Source organism: Maniola jurtina, chromosome 5 (assembly GCF_905333055.1).
Source record: "Maniola jurtina chromosome 5, ilManJurt1.1, whole genome shotgun sequence".
NCBI classification, from domain to species: domain Eukaryota; kingdom Metazoa; phylum Arthropoda; class Insecta; order Lepidoptera; family Nymphalidae; genus Maniola; species Maniola jurtina.
In genome coordinates, this window is record NC_060033.1 from 2,469,121 (window position 1) to 2,483,998 (window position 14,878).

The 14,878-nt window shown below is 35.6% G+C and overlaps 1 protein-coding gene across 7 annotated transcripts in view; it reads right to left on the reverse strand.

Moving 5' to 3' along the window:
* The window catches only part of LOC123865444 (multiple C2 and transmembrane domain-containing protein), a 111,533-nt gene that overhangs the window by 20,301 nt on the left and 76,354 nt on the right, over positions 1–14,878 (reverse strand). For 3 of the 7 annotated variants that reach the window (XM_045906470.1, XM_045906468.1, XM_045906471.1), the window contains one exon: positions 14,427–14,621. In XM_045906470.1, the coding sequence (XP_045762426.1) occupies positions 14,427–14,621 (195 nt within the window). Of the gene's footprint in view, positions 1–7,754; positions 8,133–9,002; positions 9,073–14,426; positions 14,622–14,878 lie in introns of those variants that run through there. The other 4 variants (XM_045906475.1, XM_045906476.1, XM_045906473.1 and 1 more) reach the window with 4 other exon arrangements.

The following is a 14,878-nucleotide window of genomic DNA, read 5'->3' on the forward strand; positions in this document are numbered from 1 at the left end:
GAAGTACTAGCGACCAAAATTATTCATAGCAGCGATAGTTCGTCGATCAATGATCTTCAGAACGTGCAAAGTGTTTGTTTACGCCCTGTCTCTGCATCGTAGGTATTCTTCATTAATCATTATTAAGACAACTTTAACATCTATACTTATTTTAATAAATAAAATTGGAGTGTCTGTCTGTAATTTCGAAATAATTACCTCATATTAAGCTCATATGGTTATTTGAACGATACCAACACTGAATCACACGTTTTTAAAATTTTTGTCTGTCTGTCTGTCTGTCTGTCTGTCTGTTTGAAAAGGCTAATCTTTGTAACGGCTGAACCGATTTTGACGGGATTTTCACTGACAAGTAGAGGAATAACCAGGGTGTAACATAGGCTACTTTTTTAACCGACTTTCAAAAAGGGAGTTGTGTTTTTCTTCCTATGTACACCGAAATCTCCGAGATTTCTGAACCAATTTGCGTAAATTTTTTTTTGATCGATAGAGGAACTTTGTGACATTGTTTCATAAAAAATTGGATTCCAACTCCTCAATCCTGATGCTGCAATCAAAAGTTTCCACGGGATTTCAGACCCTAAATCCACGCGGGCGAAGCTGCGGGCATCAGCTAGTTATTAAGATAAGTTTAACATTATTAAGATTTTTTTCTCTCTCTCGTCTGGCTTTACAAAGATTAGCCAATGTCAAGTTTGTAGTTATTTGTAACAAGTTAGTTAAACTATACAAGTATGGACCCCGTCTGTGCCGGCGCTCGCCGACATACGCACGGCACCCCCTTAGAGCGCTTTCCAGTCAGTTTTAACAAAAAAAAAAAACACTCCAAAAAGGCAGAGCACGCCCGCCAGCTAACTCCAACACAGACGAAGTCCCTTATTAAGATTAGTAAGTATATAATGTACTCTGTATTGGTAAGGCTTGTGACTCGTCCTTTAAACTATCGTAAATTTACAAACACACCAAATACCTACAGCTACCACAAGTTGCAGATTTTAGCACCAAAACAGTGATTCATATACGAATTCAATTTGATTGGTGCTCTTTTTAATCGCCTTCATTATAGATTTGTGTATTATGTAGTCTTTATAGTGATTATCATTTATTTGAGCTTAGACTTTTTAACCCCCGACCCAAAAAGAGGGGTGTTATAAGTTTGACGTGTGTATCTGTGTATCTGTGTGTCTGTGTATCTGTGTATCTGTGTATCTATGTATCTGTGTATCTGTGTATCTGTCTGTGGCATCGTAGCGCCTAAACGAATGACGTAGCGCCTAAACGAATGAACCGATTTTAATTTAGTTTTTTTTGTTTGAAAGGTGGCTTGATCGAGAGTGTTCTTAGCTATAATCTAAAAAAATTGGTTCAGCCGTTTAAGAGTTATCAGCTCTTTTCTAGTTTTCTTGTAGAAAAGAAGGTTAGATAACCGTTAGGTTCATAATATTATGTCAATAGACAAATGTCAAGCTGTCAAGATGGACGTTGCCTAAATACATAATTATTTATTTGAAAATGATGTTTTGGAAAACTCAGATACTTTGGATCGTCGGGGGTGTTATAAATTTTTAATTTACACTTGTTTCCTCGTTGAAAAGGTATGGGCCGTGTTCGGATTGTTTTAAGAACAACTCCTTGTAAATCTATTAACACCTATGAAATCTTTCGCTGAATTTGCTTATATTATATTCGAATGTTCAAGGAAACAGAGGTTAGCATGAAACCTGCCGTATCTCAAGATTAGTCTCAAAAATAAACACAGATTGGTGGATTGTTTTATTACAAATCTATTAATAAAAAGAATTTAAACTGAGAAATAAATACTTAAATAAACTTTGCCTGGTGGGAGGCTTCGGGCGTGGCTAGTTACCACTCTACCTGCAAAAGACGTACCGCCAAGCGATTTAGCGTTACTAAAAAGCGTTAATAAAAACTGCCATGAATTTCTCTAGATTTGTCCCCGTCTTTATCTTCATAAGGTCAGGCCAATAGCTAACGGCACAGAAATTGAAATACGTCTGGTAAGTATTAGATTCGATTATCTCTCAACTGTGAGAGATAGATGTGGTCTTCTGCCTGACTCAGATTAAAAGAAAAGATAATTATGACAAGTGTAAATTAAAAATTTATAAGACCCCCGACGATCCAAAGTATTTGAGTTTTCCAAAACATCATTTTCAAATAAATAATTATGTATTTAGGCAACGTCCATCTTGACAGCTTGACATTTGTCTATTGACATAATATTATGAACCTAACGGTTATCTAACCTTCTTTTCTACAAGAAAACTAGAAAAGAGCTGATAACTCTTAAACGGCTGAACCAATTTTTTTTGATTATAGCTAAGAACACTCTCGATCAAGCCACCTTTCAAACAAAAAAAACTAAATTAAAATCGGTTCATTCGTTTAGGCGCTACGATGCCACAGACAGATACACAGATACACAGATACACAGATACACAGACACACAGATACACAGATACACACGTCAAACTTATAACACCCCTCTTTTTGGGTCGGGGGTTAAAAAGTCTAAGCTCAAATAAATGATAATCACTAAAAAGACTACATAATACACAAATGAAATAAAAAGTATGACGCGCGTAAGCTCTCGTAATTACATAGTTGAAGAATCTAACGTGATATGATATTAGCCCGTAATGAACTTAGGTCACTTTTTAATGGGATTTAAATCACACTAATATTATAAAGGCGAAAGTTTGTATGTGTGTGTGTGTGTGTGTGTGTGTGTGTGTGTGTGTGTGTGTGTGTGTGTGTGTGTGTGTGTGTGTGTGTGTGTGTGTGTGTGTGTGTGTGTGTGTGTGTGTGTGTGTGTGTGTGTGTGTGTGTGTGTGTGTGTGTGTGTGTGTGTGTGTGTGTGTGTGTGTGTGTGTGTGTGTGTGTGTGTGTGTGTGTGTGTGTGTGTGTGTGTGTGTGTGTGTGTGTGTGTGTGTGTGTGTGTGTGTGTGTGTGTGTGTGTGTGTGTGTGTGTGTGTGTGTGTGTGTGTGTGTGTGTGTGTGTGTGTGTGTGTGTGTGTGTGTGTGTGTGTGTGTGTGTGTGTGTGTGTGTGTGTGTGTGTGTGTGTGTGTGTGTGTGTGTGTGTGTGTGTGTGTGTGTGTGTGTGTGTGTGTGTGTGTGTGTGTGTGTGTGTGTGTGTGTGTGTGTGTGTGTGTTTGTTACTCCTTAACACGCAAAAACTATTGGACGGATTTGGCTGAAATTTGGAATGGAGATAGATAATATCCTGGATTAGCACATAGGCTACTTTACTTTTTATCCCGGAAAATCAAAGAGTTCCCACAGGATTTCTAAAAACCTAAATCCACGCGGGCGAAGCTGCGGGCATCAGCTAGTACAATATAAAGATAACGATTGATACATACTGGCTACTTTTTAAATTAATAATTATATAATTAATAAAGTTTTTTTTTAAATTCATTATAGGCAAGCGCTGGACCACAATCACAACTGATGAAAAGTGATGATGTGGTCTAAGACTGGACGAGTTTAACTAGAAGATGCCTATTCACTCGTTTTAAAGATACCCGGATAGTTTTATTAACCCCCGACCCAAAAAGAGGGGTGTTATAAGTTTGACGTGTGTATCTGTGTATCTGTCTGTGGCATCGTAGCTCCTAAACTAATGAACTGATTTTAATTTAGTTTTTTTTTTTGTTTGAAAGGTGACTTGATCGAGAGTGTTCTTAGCTATAATCCAAGAAAATCGGTTCAGCCGTTTAAAAGTTATCAGCTCTTTTCTAGTTCTTACTGTAACCTTCACTTGTCGGGGGTGTTATAAATTTTTAATTAGCACTTGTTGCTAAAAATTTTTAGTTAAACTAGAAAGGAAAATATTTTAGTTGGTAGGTAATATAAATTTATTTTTCTTGGAAAAAAAGATATAATGGAATAGAAAATGGAGCTTATCGATATGATATATTATTGGGATAGTACCTACTGGTAACTATAAATAAAGAAAAAATCGGAGTTTAAAAATGTAATAGTGCAACATGAAAAAGGAGCATTTTTCAACGTCAGATCTAGCGATACGAGTAGGCACTTTAACTTTTCAGCTAGTTATTCACAAAACGGTTTCAAAGCGTCTGTGACGTAGAAACATAATAGGAGCGTGATTGACTCACCGAGTCACAAAAGCTAGTCATTTACCGTTTGTACTCATTACAAATAGTTAAAGCTACACTTAATATAGTTAGTAGCTGTAGGTACAGTGTGTTTTATATGTATAACTGGACAATATGGAAAATTGTAAACCAAAGTATTCAATAGAAAATGAGATATCAGAAAAAAAATCAGCATCGTTTCCTATCTCTACAGGACAGTTTCTACATCAATGGGTATAAAAAATTGATCCAGGGAGTTTGTGAAATTCAGTAAGTAATAACGAACGAAATAAGCAAACTAAAAAAATATTGCCGAACCGAAAAAAACAGGTTCAATAAAGAAATACCTAGAATAAGTATTTAGACGAAATATAAAGTACAATAGAATTGAAAAGCTCTTTCAGCTTTTTAATATGAAGAAAATATTTACATCAATGCAGGCGATAGTCCCCGTACAATACTCTATAAAATAGAGGAGGTAAAATAATTCATTCTTTTGAGCACAGACAACGCGCACGTAGGTACAAATTATATTGTTCCAACTTCCTTTCTACATTTACGACATCACAATAGGGTTGCTAGAAACTAACTGCACTAAAGTGGAACTACTTATCCGGTATGAAACTTTCAGTTATAAGTAATTTGTTTCATGGTTTATGAAATTATGCCACATTTTTTTTGTCTCTATTAGATGAGTAAAATGAAATACAGTTTTCGAAGAATTTTAAGAGGAATATTAGTAGGATTGAAACTTCAGGCGGCTTAAAAAGTAGTCATAAATTGCGTCGCAGTGACATATTTTGGCTCACTGATACTATATTTTTCCATTACTCTCGCATCCCTTTCAACAGTCTCAACCACCTCAAAGATTGAATCGAACATCCCCACTACCCATAATAAATGCGAAAGGTTGTTTGTTTGTCCTTCAATCACGCCTCGACAGAGCAACGGATAGGCGTCAATTTTCCATGAATATAGTTAATGACCACAAAAGTGACATAGACTACTTCTTAGAAAATTAGAGTTCCCAAGGGATTTAAACTAAATTCACGTAGGCGAATTTTCAGGCATTATCTATTACCTAAAATATAATGCCTAAAAGAGCTCACTTAGAGGAGTGGGGACCCGAGTGACATGGATAGGTTCGGCATCGAAAGTACAGCTTTTGTGTAGGCAGCGGTTGCTGATTTACCGCAGTTAGCTAAACAGACTGGTCAATAAAGTGGCTGGAAGCTACTGGTCCAAGAAGCACAAAACCGTACCGTAGATTCAAACTCCAGGAATCCCTTTAATAGATCTAGGTTCAGCTCTGGATGTCAATTGGTTTAGTCAACGACAACGACCTGAATTGAAATTGTGGCAACAGTAATTAGGTTCTCATAATCTTGATATGTGAACCACAAGAAATTCATGTTTTCGAGTTGCAGATGGGTCAATCTTGGGAATGAGTTTTGTATAAATTAACTTCAAAGTTTAAGGATGATAGTGACGATAGTAATGAAAACGGGTACTAAAGTTTTATGAGCCGTCGTAAAGATCGGAGTAATAGGGAAGGGTGCGGAATAGGGAACGATGTTCCCTTTTGTGATGCTGATTCATTGATACTGCATTGTAAGATTGTAACATCCTCATTATCTGGAAACATATTTTGTCTTTAATCTGGGAATTCTAGTATAGGACGCATCTTATTTTAAAAATTTACACATTTTCACTAGTTTTTGGCAACCCTGTAGCAAACAAACGTTGGGGGTAAGTAGTGCAATTTACTATAGTGATTTCCTGCGGCTATTGACTGTGTCCTTGGGGACTATGGTGTCAGATCCGGTAGATCTAGTTCCACGTATCCACTTACTTGATTATTTAACTAGATTTATGTTCACGATAAGGCTATAAATACTACGTAAGTAAGGTAATGATTAAGTACTAGGGTACTTAATTATTACCTTGCTGTACCTAATGTGACTATTTGCATGAAGTAAAAGAGAATCTTTGAGTATCAAATTAATTACACATCTACTCAAACTAAATAAGAACCTATACCAAAAACGTTACAAATTCGTAATCATACTTAGTAAATACCTATGAGTGGCTCTTGTGTTTTCCTACCACAAATATGGTGGTTAAAAGCCACATGATTAACAGAGCTCTCTCTGTCACTTAGTCCATACAATCGTACTTCGTAGCCCCAATTTCATTTGAATATTAAGCAACCAAAGTCCATGAAATTTTGCAGACATATACTAGAAACTAATATGTATACCTGCGGTGTTTTAGATTTTTCTAAAAATATGTAGTTTTAAAATCACAGGGGCTGAAAGATTTCTATGTAAATTTTTAAGACCGCGTAACTTTGAAACCGAATATTTTAATGGAAATCTGGAAAACCACAGGCATAGATATTAGTTCCCGGAACGTTTCTACAAAATTCCATTGAGTAGGATTGGTTAGTATTCCAATGGGAGACGAACTACGTTTGTATGGAGCGAGCGACGGAGAGACCGGCGGCGCGATTTATACTTTTAACTGAGCATACCTACCTATTTTGAAATCTCGAATAGATAGCGTTAATTGCTTTTGTAATTTTGTAACTACCAACAAGTCTAGTTAGACTACTTTAGCATCTCTAACGAATATGTGAATTTGATTTTATCTTTACAAATTGGGAAGACACACACCTGAGTTGGGACGTGTAACTACCTACCTACCGAACTAATATTTTAGGAAATTTCTGAAAACAGACACTAGTTCTGTAGTAACGTTTATGTAAGTAAGTTTGTAACTTTATGGTTTTGGAAAATCGGTCCACAGTTTTTGCTTTTGTATAAATAATTTTGTATAATTAATCCTCAACTTCGGCCATTTAGATTTTTTTTACCACAAACTAATTTTTCCCGTCAAATATAGGTTCTATTTCCATGTCTAAAATACATCTTTGTGCCCAATGACATGAACGAAGTTGCCATTAAAACTAGGAATATCTATGGTAAAAACTAAAACAGACAGACATAATATCTACACTTATTAGGTAACTGCCTACCTAGCAAAGTAGGTAGTAAGCATGGAAAAAGCATCGATGCATCGATGTACCTATAACTTGGAATTGGATAACGACGTACCTATATTATTAATTGTATAACTTGACTTATAGGTCAGATAAACTGCTGCTAAAGTCTAAACTGGAATGTTGCATAATATCAAATCCGGTCTTCGAGTTCAAATAATAATACGCAGACCGGAAAAATGCTCCATCGAAGGAGAAAAAAAATAAACAAACCAAATAGCAGCAGCCCGCAAAGTATCCATTCAAAAGTGATCCCTATGAGCTTCAGATCCCAAACAAAGAACGTTTACTATAAAGTTAGGTAAATAACTACTTTTTATTCAATGAAAACATAACCACAATAAGTATAACTGTGATGTCATTGTGGTAAGTGAAGATGCAATGTGATGCAGTTAACAACTAAAATTAATAATCAATCTATCTATAAAATCTGGAGATAAGTTATTTAGCAACGTCGTTATTTGTCACACACTGTATCGATTTTTTTGACAAATAACGTATCGAGAGATTACAGATATATCGATCATTTATAAATTTTCGCCGTAGGATGAAAACTTTTAAGGGATATCACCGTTAAGTTAAAAAAAACTGTATTTTAACATTCACAACACCTCACAAAAACCTGTGTTATTCACATTAAACTTGTAAAAAAAGTAAAGATTACTTTAAATACGGAATGAAAAATGTTCTAGATCGCAATGTTTTGTAACTTTCTTTAGTTTAGTTAATTTATTATTCTCGCGTTAATCAAGGTTAATATATTTCGCGTGGTTAAACGCGCACTAACTTACGAAGCCGGCCGCAAACTGCCATATACATACTCGAAGACTATTATATAGCGTACTATACTGTGTTGTTTTATGTGGTAATCATGTATGGTACAGAGTAGTGTTTGCACAGAGTATAACAAAACACCGCTTGTACTATATAAGATTTACTCTGATTTATTAAGTGCATTAGATTAATAAAGTTACACATGATAGTTTTAAAATAATTTCAAGATTAACAAAGACTTCAAGTTTAGAAGTAGGTATAAAAGATTAATATAACTTGGATAGAATTTTAACCTCAAATTTTATGGAATTTATTACGTCTATAGGTACATATGAACGTTCAGCTAAAAAGATTTTGAATTATAGGTTACCTAATACCTATCTCGTTATACTAGGTAATATTATAAATGCGAAAGTATGTTTGTCTGTCTGTTAATGGTCTGTTGCCTTTTCATAGCCCATCTATTTAACTGATTTGGACGAAAGTTGCAGAGATAGCTTGCATCCCGAAAACCAACAGACTACTTTTTCGAGAAAATTATAGTTCCCACGGAATTTTAAAAACCCATTTGTGTTGATGCCAGTCATCGTTAGGCATAATATAATCTAGTGATCTATATGATAAGTCTACTAATAGTTATTTTTACCAAAAGTTACAAAATCAAAACAATGCGAATTTTTTCTTTAGTTACACGTACCTATTGCATTGAGGATAGAATAGATTTTTATTTCAATACAATTTTAGGTACAAGTACTTATTTGGAATCGTCTAAAGATTTTACCACTGCACTGGTTCGGAATGCCATTTATTAAAATAAAAGATTCTTTGAAAAAATTTAATTTTTTTGCGTAAGATCAACGTAACTACCTATTCCTAGCACAAAATCTTGGTTTTAGCATATAGTTTACGCTCCGGCATCCAATATCACTGAAATATTTCACAAATACATTAAACTTTTACTACTCCTTAAAAAACTTGTACCACTGCGTTCATCAAAAAACAAGCACAAAGCTAAATTTCACGCATAAAAAGCCCAAAATCTCACTGTTTTCATCTTCGGCTCATTTTATTTATTTTTCTTAGGCGAATCGAGGTTGAATTATTTAGCGAGCGGAACGCGCGCAAGCCCACGATGCCGGCAACTTACTGCTATAATAGTAATTGCTTGAGATATAACAGTGTTGAACTGTACAGAGTAATTTAAATGAGAACAACAGACATTCATTATTCTATAATTATTTATATAAAATAACAGTGACAAATTATTTTCTTTATTAAATTGTTACACTATAATATGAATGACGCTGAATCATCATCACAGGAGCAATTTAGAACGAGGTTTCAACAATACCTTTTATATAGTTATTGACATTCATAAATTCGTAAATATGGGTTACCTAGCAGAGATCACTCTTGTGATAAGGTCGCCCTTTGTTTAATTAAGTGTATCATATATTCTGTCTTTGTATTTTTGTAACAATAAAGTTGTTAAATAAATAAACAAAATTAATCAGACAAATATTCTGCGCTTTTGATTAAAATTGGTTCAATGAACCCCGAGGTACATAATAATATAATAGTAGGTTTTAAGCTTATTTCGTCGTACGACAACGATATTTCGTGGTATTGTTGATAAATATCGAATATCGATAATATTAAATATCGGCAGTTAAAAACACCAAATTAATCGTGGTATGTAACCGTTATCTACAACCTACTATGTCAAAAATCCTAGCTCAAAAATTTTACACACCAGAAAGTGTCAGATTGTTGCTACTATTATAATATTACATTGTAGGTAGGTATGTATGTACACAGTTTAAGCAATAAAATCCTGTTGCATTATATTGTTATGTCTATACCAAAACTACTCTGTAACGACATAAAAGTTCAATACACTTTATGTATTTTATGGCTTAGTATACATACCATTGGACCCAGACGTGTCCAGAGTCTGGACTATGGATAATTGAATATATTACAATATTTTTGTAAAAAGCATGTGCGTATTCAGGGCCCTCTGGTAGCCTGTAACTGTACAAAATGTCTAAAAACTTGCTCTGAGGTACAAATCTATGCTACACAAAATCCTGTCAAGTGCGAGTCGGCCTCGATCACGAAGGGTTCCGTAATAACAGTTTTTTGTTAAAATTTTCATGGTGGCCATTTTGAATTTTTTATTACTTGTTGTAATAGCGGCATTAGAAATACACGTTCTGTGAAAATTTCAACTCTCTACCTATGACGGTCGTACACTTGTAGGGTACTCGTAGGGTTCCGTATCATCTTTTTTAACTTATTTTTATTTTCATGGCAGCCTTTTTGAAATTTTTATTATTTGTTGTAATAGCGGCAATAGACATACACGTTCTGTGAAAATTTCAATTCTCTACCTATTACGTTTTACGAAAGATCGCTGACATTTGGATGGACGGACGGATGGACGGATGGACATTGGACAGCGGAGGCTTGATAATAATTAGGGTCCCGTTGGCCTCCAGGTACTGAACCCTAAAAACCACATCAAAATCCAGTCCAGTGATTTAATTTCACACAAACAAAACACACACATACAACTATGATTTCGTTTGCTAAGGTCGGTACCTCCTATGTTACTGGGGAGCTTTAAATTCCAAATTACAATACAATAGCTATTTCAATAAATCTTGATAACAAGTTTAAGGTCAGCGTCTATATCTAGATTACTTGTCATTGTATGCTAAAATCAACTACTTATACCTAACGTAGACAGGTAGGTATAGTCTTTCCTGATAGACTCACCGATCTAGGTAGGCAGAGACGATTGTTCAAAGTATAAACTGGACTTAGGTATGCAAACTATAAATTACTTAAGTATATATTATGTCTATTGTCTAATATAATCTTAACATTATATCTTTTGTTTCACTAATCACTAAACTTTCGCTGCGACATATAGCTGTCGCAATAGAATCTTTCGACAGTTTACAATCTCACGAGATTGATTCTGTTAGATTGTAATCTAACGGTATTTACAATTTCACGGTGACATAATAAGTTGCTCGAATTTAAAACTTTAAAAGTGCGGCAGATCCTGCCTCTTGACTGAATTTCCTCAGGCAACTTAACATTATTCGGTTACTTATCAAATGTGTGGGTTCCCGAGGGATTAGAAAACTTATGCTACCTAATACCTATCCACGTGGATTAAGACTGAGGTCTATAGTGCACACTTTGACTGTGCTCAGACTTAAGACACTGTTAAAACGAGACAGCGTTATATCACTGGTATAAATCTGTCTCGTTTTAACTGAAACTTAAGTCTAAGCTAAGTCAAAGTGCGATCTATAGATTTCAAGTTAAGTCGCGGGTATCATCCAGTGATTCATAAATACTTACACCTTTCTTCTGGATCTAGTTATCAGATGTGTGGAGATCGTTGTATAGCAGGATCTTGACAATAACTTTAGCTTGCTTTTACTTTACATAGAAGGCAGATAGGTAAAGTTGTATGTCATTGAAAATAACGTCAATACCTTTTTCCGTTCCGGTGCCCCACCTAGACTTTAGTTTGAATTCCCTGACTGTGACGTGAATCACCGCTCCCAGTAATTTTAACGTAATAGTACCACATTTACGTGCACTTATAGTAATTTACTCTACAATGGTAGAGGTACCTAATTGCGATGTGTAGCTGTGTCATCCCGTCGTCGGAAAAGTACCTACCTGCCTACGTTTTACAACTTTTTCAATTGGTATCGATTACTGCGGATTTCCCGAACCGTTTTCCTAATTTTCACCATTATTTCAAACGTGTTACGTGGGCAAAATTGAAACTGGCTGCATAAATTATACCGTTCTTGGCAAAGAAGAAGGGTTTACATTTATTTTTTACTGGTCAAATCGATGAAAAGGTTTCTTTTCTGATATAATTAGATAGGTACCTTCTTGAATAATAAAATGATTCTATGAATTATTTAGTTCAAATAGATCATAGTGGTTATGTGACTCGTCCATATTTTATTGATCAATATACCTGTTATAGAGTTGGTGTGGTTTTGGGTATTCCCGATTTTTCATGACGTAGGTCTCTCTATAGTCGTTATTCCTCATTACTGAGGGTCGTGCCCCCTTGCCATTAACCACGTACGATTAATGTCGTAGGTACGTACGCGAAATTCATAGTTGGTAATGTAAGAAAATTTTTAAAAACCATTAACAAATAACTGCCTTTTGTGGCTTTTATTTTGAAGCACACAGCGTAATGAATCAGTTTTAATGCATTATGAAAAATATAAAACTTTTATGCATTTTGTGATTAATTTTGTCGAAAAAACACTAAAGATTCAAACATGATAGGTAAAATATCTTGTAATATTCCTAAGCGAAAATGTTATGTCCATCATAAAAGCTGTTTCTACGAAACTTAAGCACAGCTCAGCCGATATTACACCAGACAGTATGACATTGCCAGATAAGACGATGTAAGATCCATTATCGTAAATAAAGGAACGTGATTCTATAAAAAAAAAGATGGGCTATTCTGGGCAGAGATATCACATTCACAATAGCCGTAGATCAAAAAAGGAAATGTCTATTAAATCATGTAGGATCATCGAAAAGATGGTGTCACGTTCAAAACAGAGCAGAAACAATAGTATAATAATGGCAGAAGGTCAAGCGAACGAGAAAAGAAGAGTGTCTGTTAAATCATGTAGGATTACCAAAAACGCTCGGTCACGTTTCTAATAAATAAGGCTGTAACAACAACAGACATTGAGCAGACATAAATAGTATAACTATGTCGGAAAACAATGTCCATTTCTTTATCTATACTGTATCCATGGAGAGACGTTAATATAGGGCTCTCTGTTACGTAATTCCATACCTATAATGGGTGTTAATCATTTTTAGTTGGCTTCAAATCAACGAACCTAAGTTTTCCAGGTACCTATGTTTTCAAAGGACAATTCCAAATTCAATTCGATAACATAGGTTCGTTTGTGATTGGTTTGGTGACAAAAAAGGTGTAGTCCCCTTGGCCCCATTATCCGTGTCCCCATTAATGGGGCCGACGGGATTGGAATAAAATTCTTAAAAATCAGTCCCGTTGTCCCCATGATCTATTCCTGTTCAACGGGGACTGCGGTATTATCTGGGATAGATATGTTTGGGTGCCTATTTATGATTTTTATTTGCTTAATATACACCTTCACGACAGTTAATCACCTTCATACTTACGATTTTACACTAAAAAACTGTGTATATGTACGTACGGTCAACATTAGGTATTATTTAATTAAACTAAGTAGGGCCAACGGGACTACACGACAAAAAATGATTAGCGCCCACTGAGATTTTTGTCTCTATCATTTGTATGGGATTACGTAACAGAGAGAGCCTTATACTAACTTTTCTCCAGGGATAGACAATAAACAGGGCTGCACAAACAAAACTTAAACGTAGAACAGATACATCAGCATAACAATGACTGAAGATTAAGGACTTAGGCTAAAATATATTATCTGCCTAGGTAGTCACTTCGCTCCAACTTGCAATCCGTTGATTTAGGGCTTTCATTTGCCTTGAGCTCCTAATTCGAAACTTAATGCTTTCACTCGTAAGTCTTGTACGTAGGATTAAACTTTCTCGGTACGACAATGTAATATTTCCAACAAATAAATAAGTAGGTGTTGCGCAGGTTTCTCAGGTTTCTGAATGCTCCGAAAGGAGGCAAGTTTTCAAGAAACTTTGTATTATTGCCGGGTACAAAGAATTTCTCAGGTTCCGTTCCAAAAAGTTTTGGAACTTTGAGCGTAAAACAATAAAAACTTCCACGGATATTGGTATTTCAAAAGTTATAGGCAAACGTTAAAAAATTAAACGTTCTCCCTTTCATTCGTGTCGTAAATATTAGCTACAAATATACATAAGATCTAAAAAAAATATTTCGTGAAATATTTTTTAAAATAGTTAGTCACTTTTAACGTCTATAGTGTAAAAAAAGAATAATTATATTTTTAGTCTACTTTACTTTAACTATTTTCTATGATTTCATGAAAAGATAAGCGATATACCATTTTAACTGTGTCACATAGTATGCTCTTGGATGTTGCATGATACTCATGGGATATGCCCTGCCATTTGCCACCTCAATGCCAGTTTACAACCAGCCTTACTTTTAGATTTAGGTTATTGGTTGCGATGACATATATATTCTTCTTCATTGCTCTCTTGGTAAGCAGTCGTGGTCATCAAATTGACGTTTTTCAGAGCAGATGTGGTTTTCCTCACTAATTTACTACTTCTGTTTATTGGCCGCCGGCCACACTCCTGGTGCACTCATACAAGGGTGCAGGGGTGCACTCATCCTGGTGCACCCCTGCATACAAGGGACCGCCCATAGCAGACTTAATAAGATCCGGTCTATCGCATAGGGCACGCTTTATCCTATAATTTGCAAGAAAACGGAATAGATAAATAGACTCACCGCTTCTTTATCCTCTTGTGACTTGGGGTACAGCGTCACATTCAGCACAATTTCGCCCAAATCCAACGCTGCTGGCTTGTTAGGGTCCCGTAGACATAGGACCAGATCTTGAGAGCGGCCGAGTTCTAGCGTCGTGAGGTCCATTTGGCACGAACCCATAAAGTCATCTTGCAACCCCCAGTCATAGTCGAATACCTGGAGATTCAAAGGTTAATGAGAAAGGAGCTATTACTGACCCAGGAAAGTTTTGCCCAATAATGTCCACACTACTGACCAGATGGAGGATCCCAAGAAGCGACTCTAAACTGACCAAAATCACAATAGGTACCTGCTGGCTTGACGTCACTAAGTGGGCAGATGATATGAAATAAGTTCAAGAGACCTATGTATGTCCAAGAGTGAATAGACTTCTTCTAGAACCCGACCTCTGTCGGATGAGGGCTAGGGCTCTG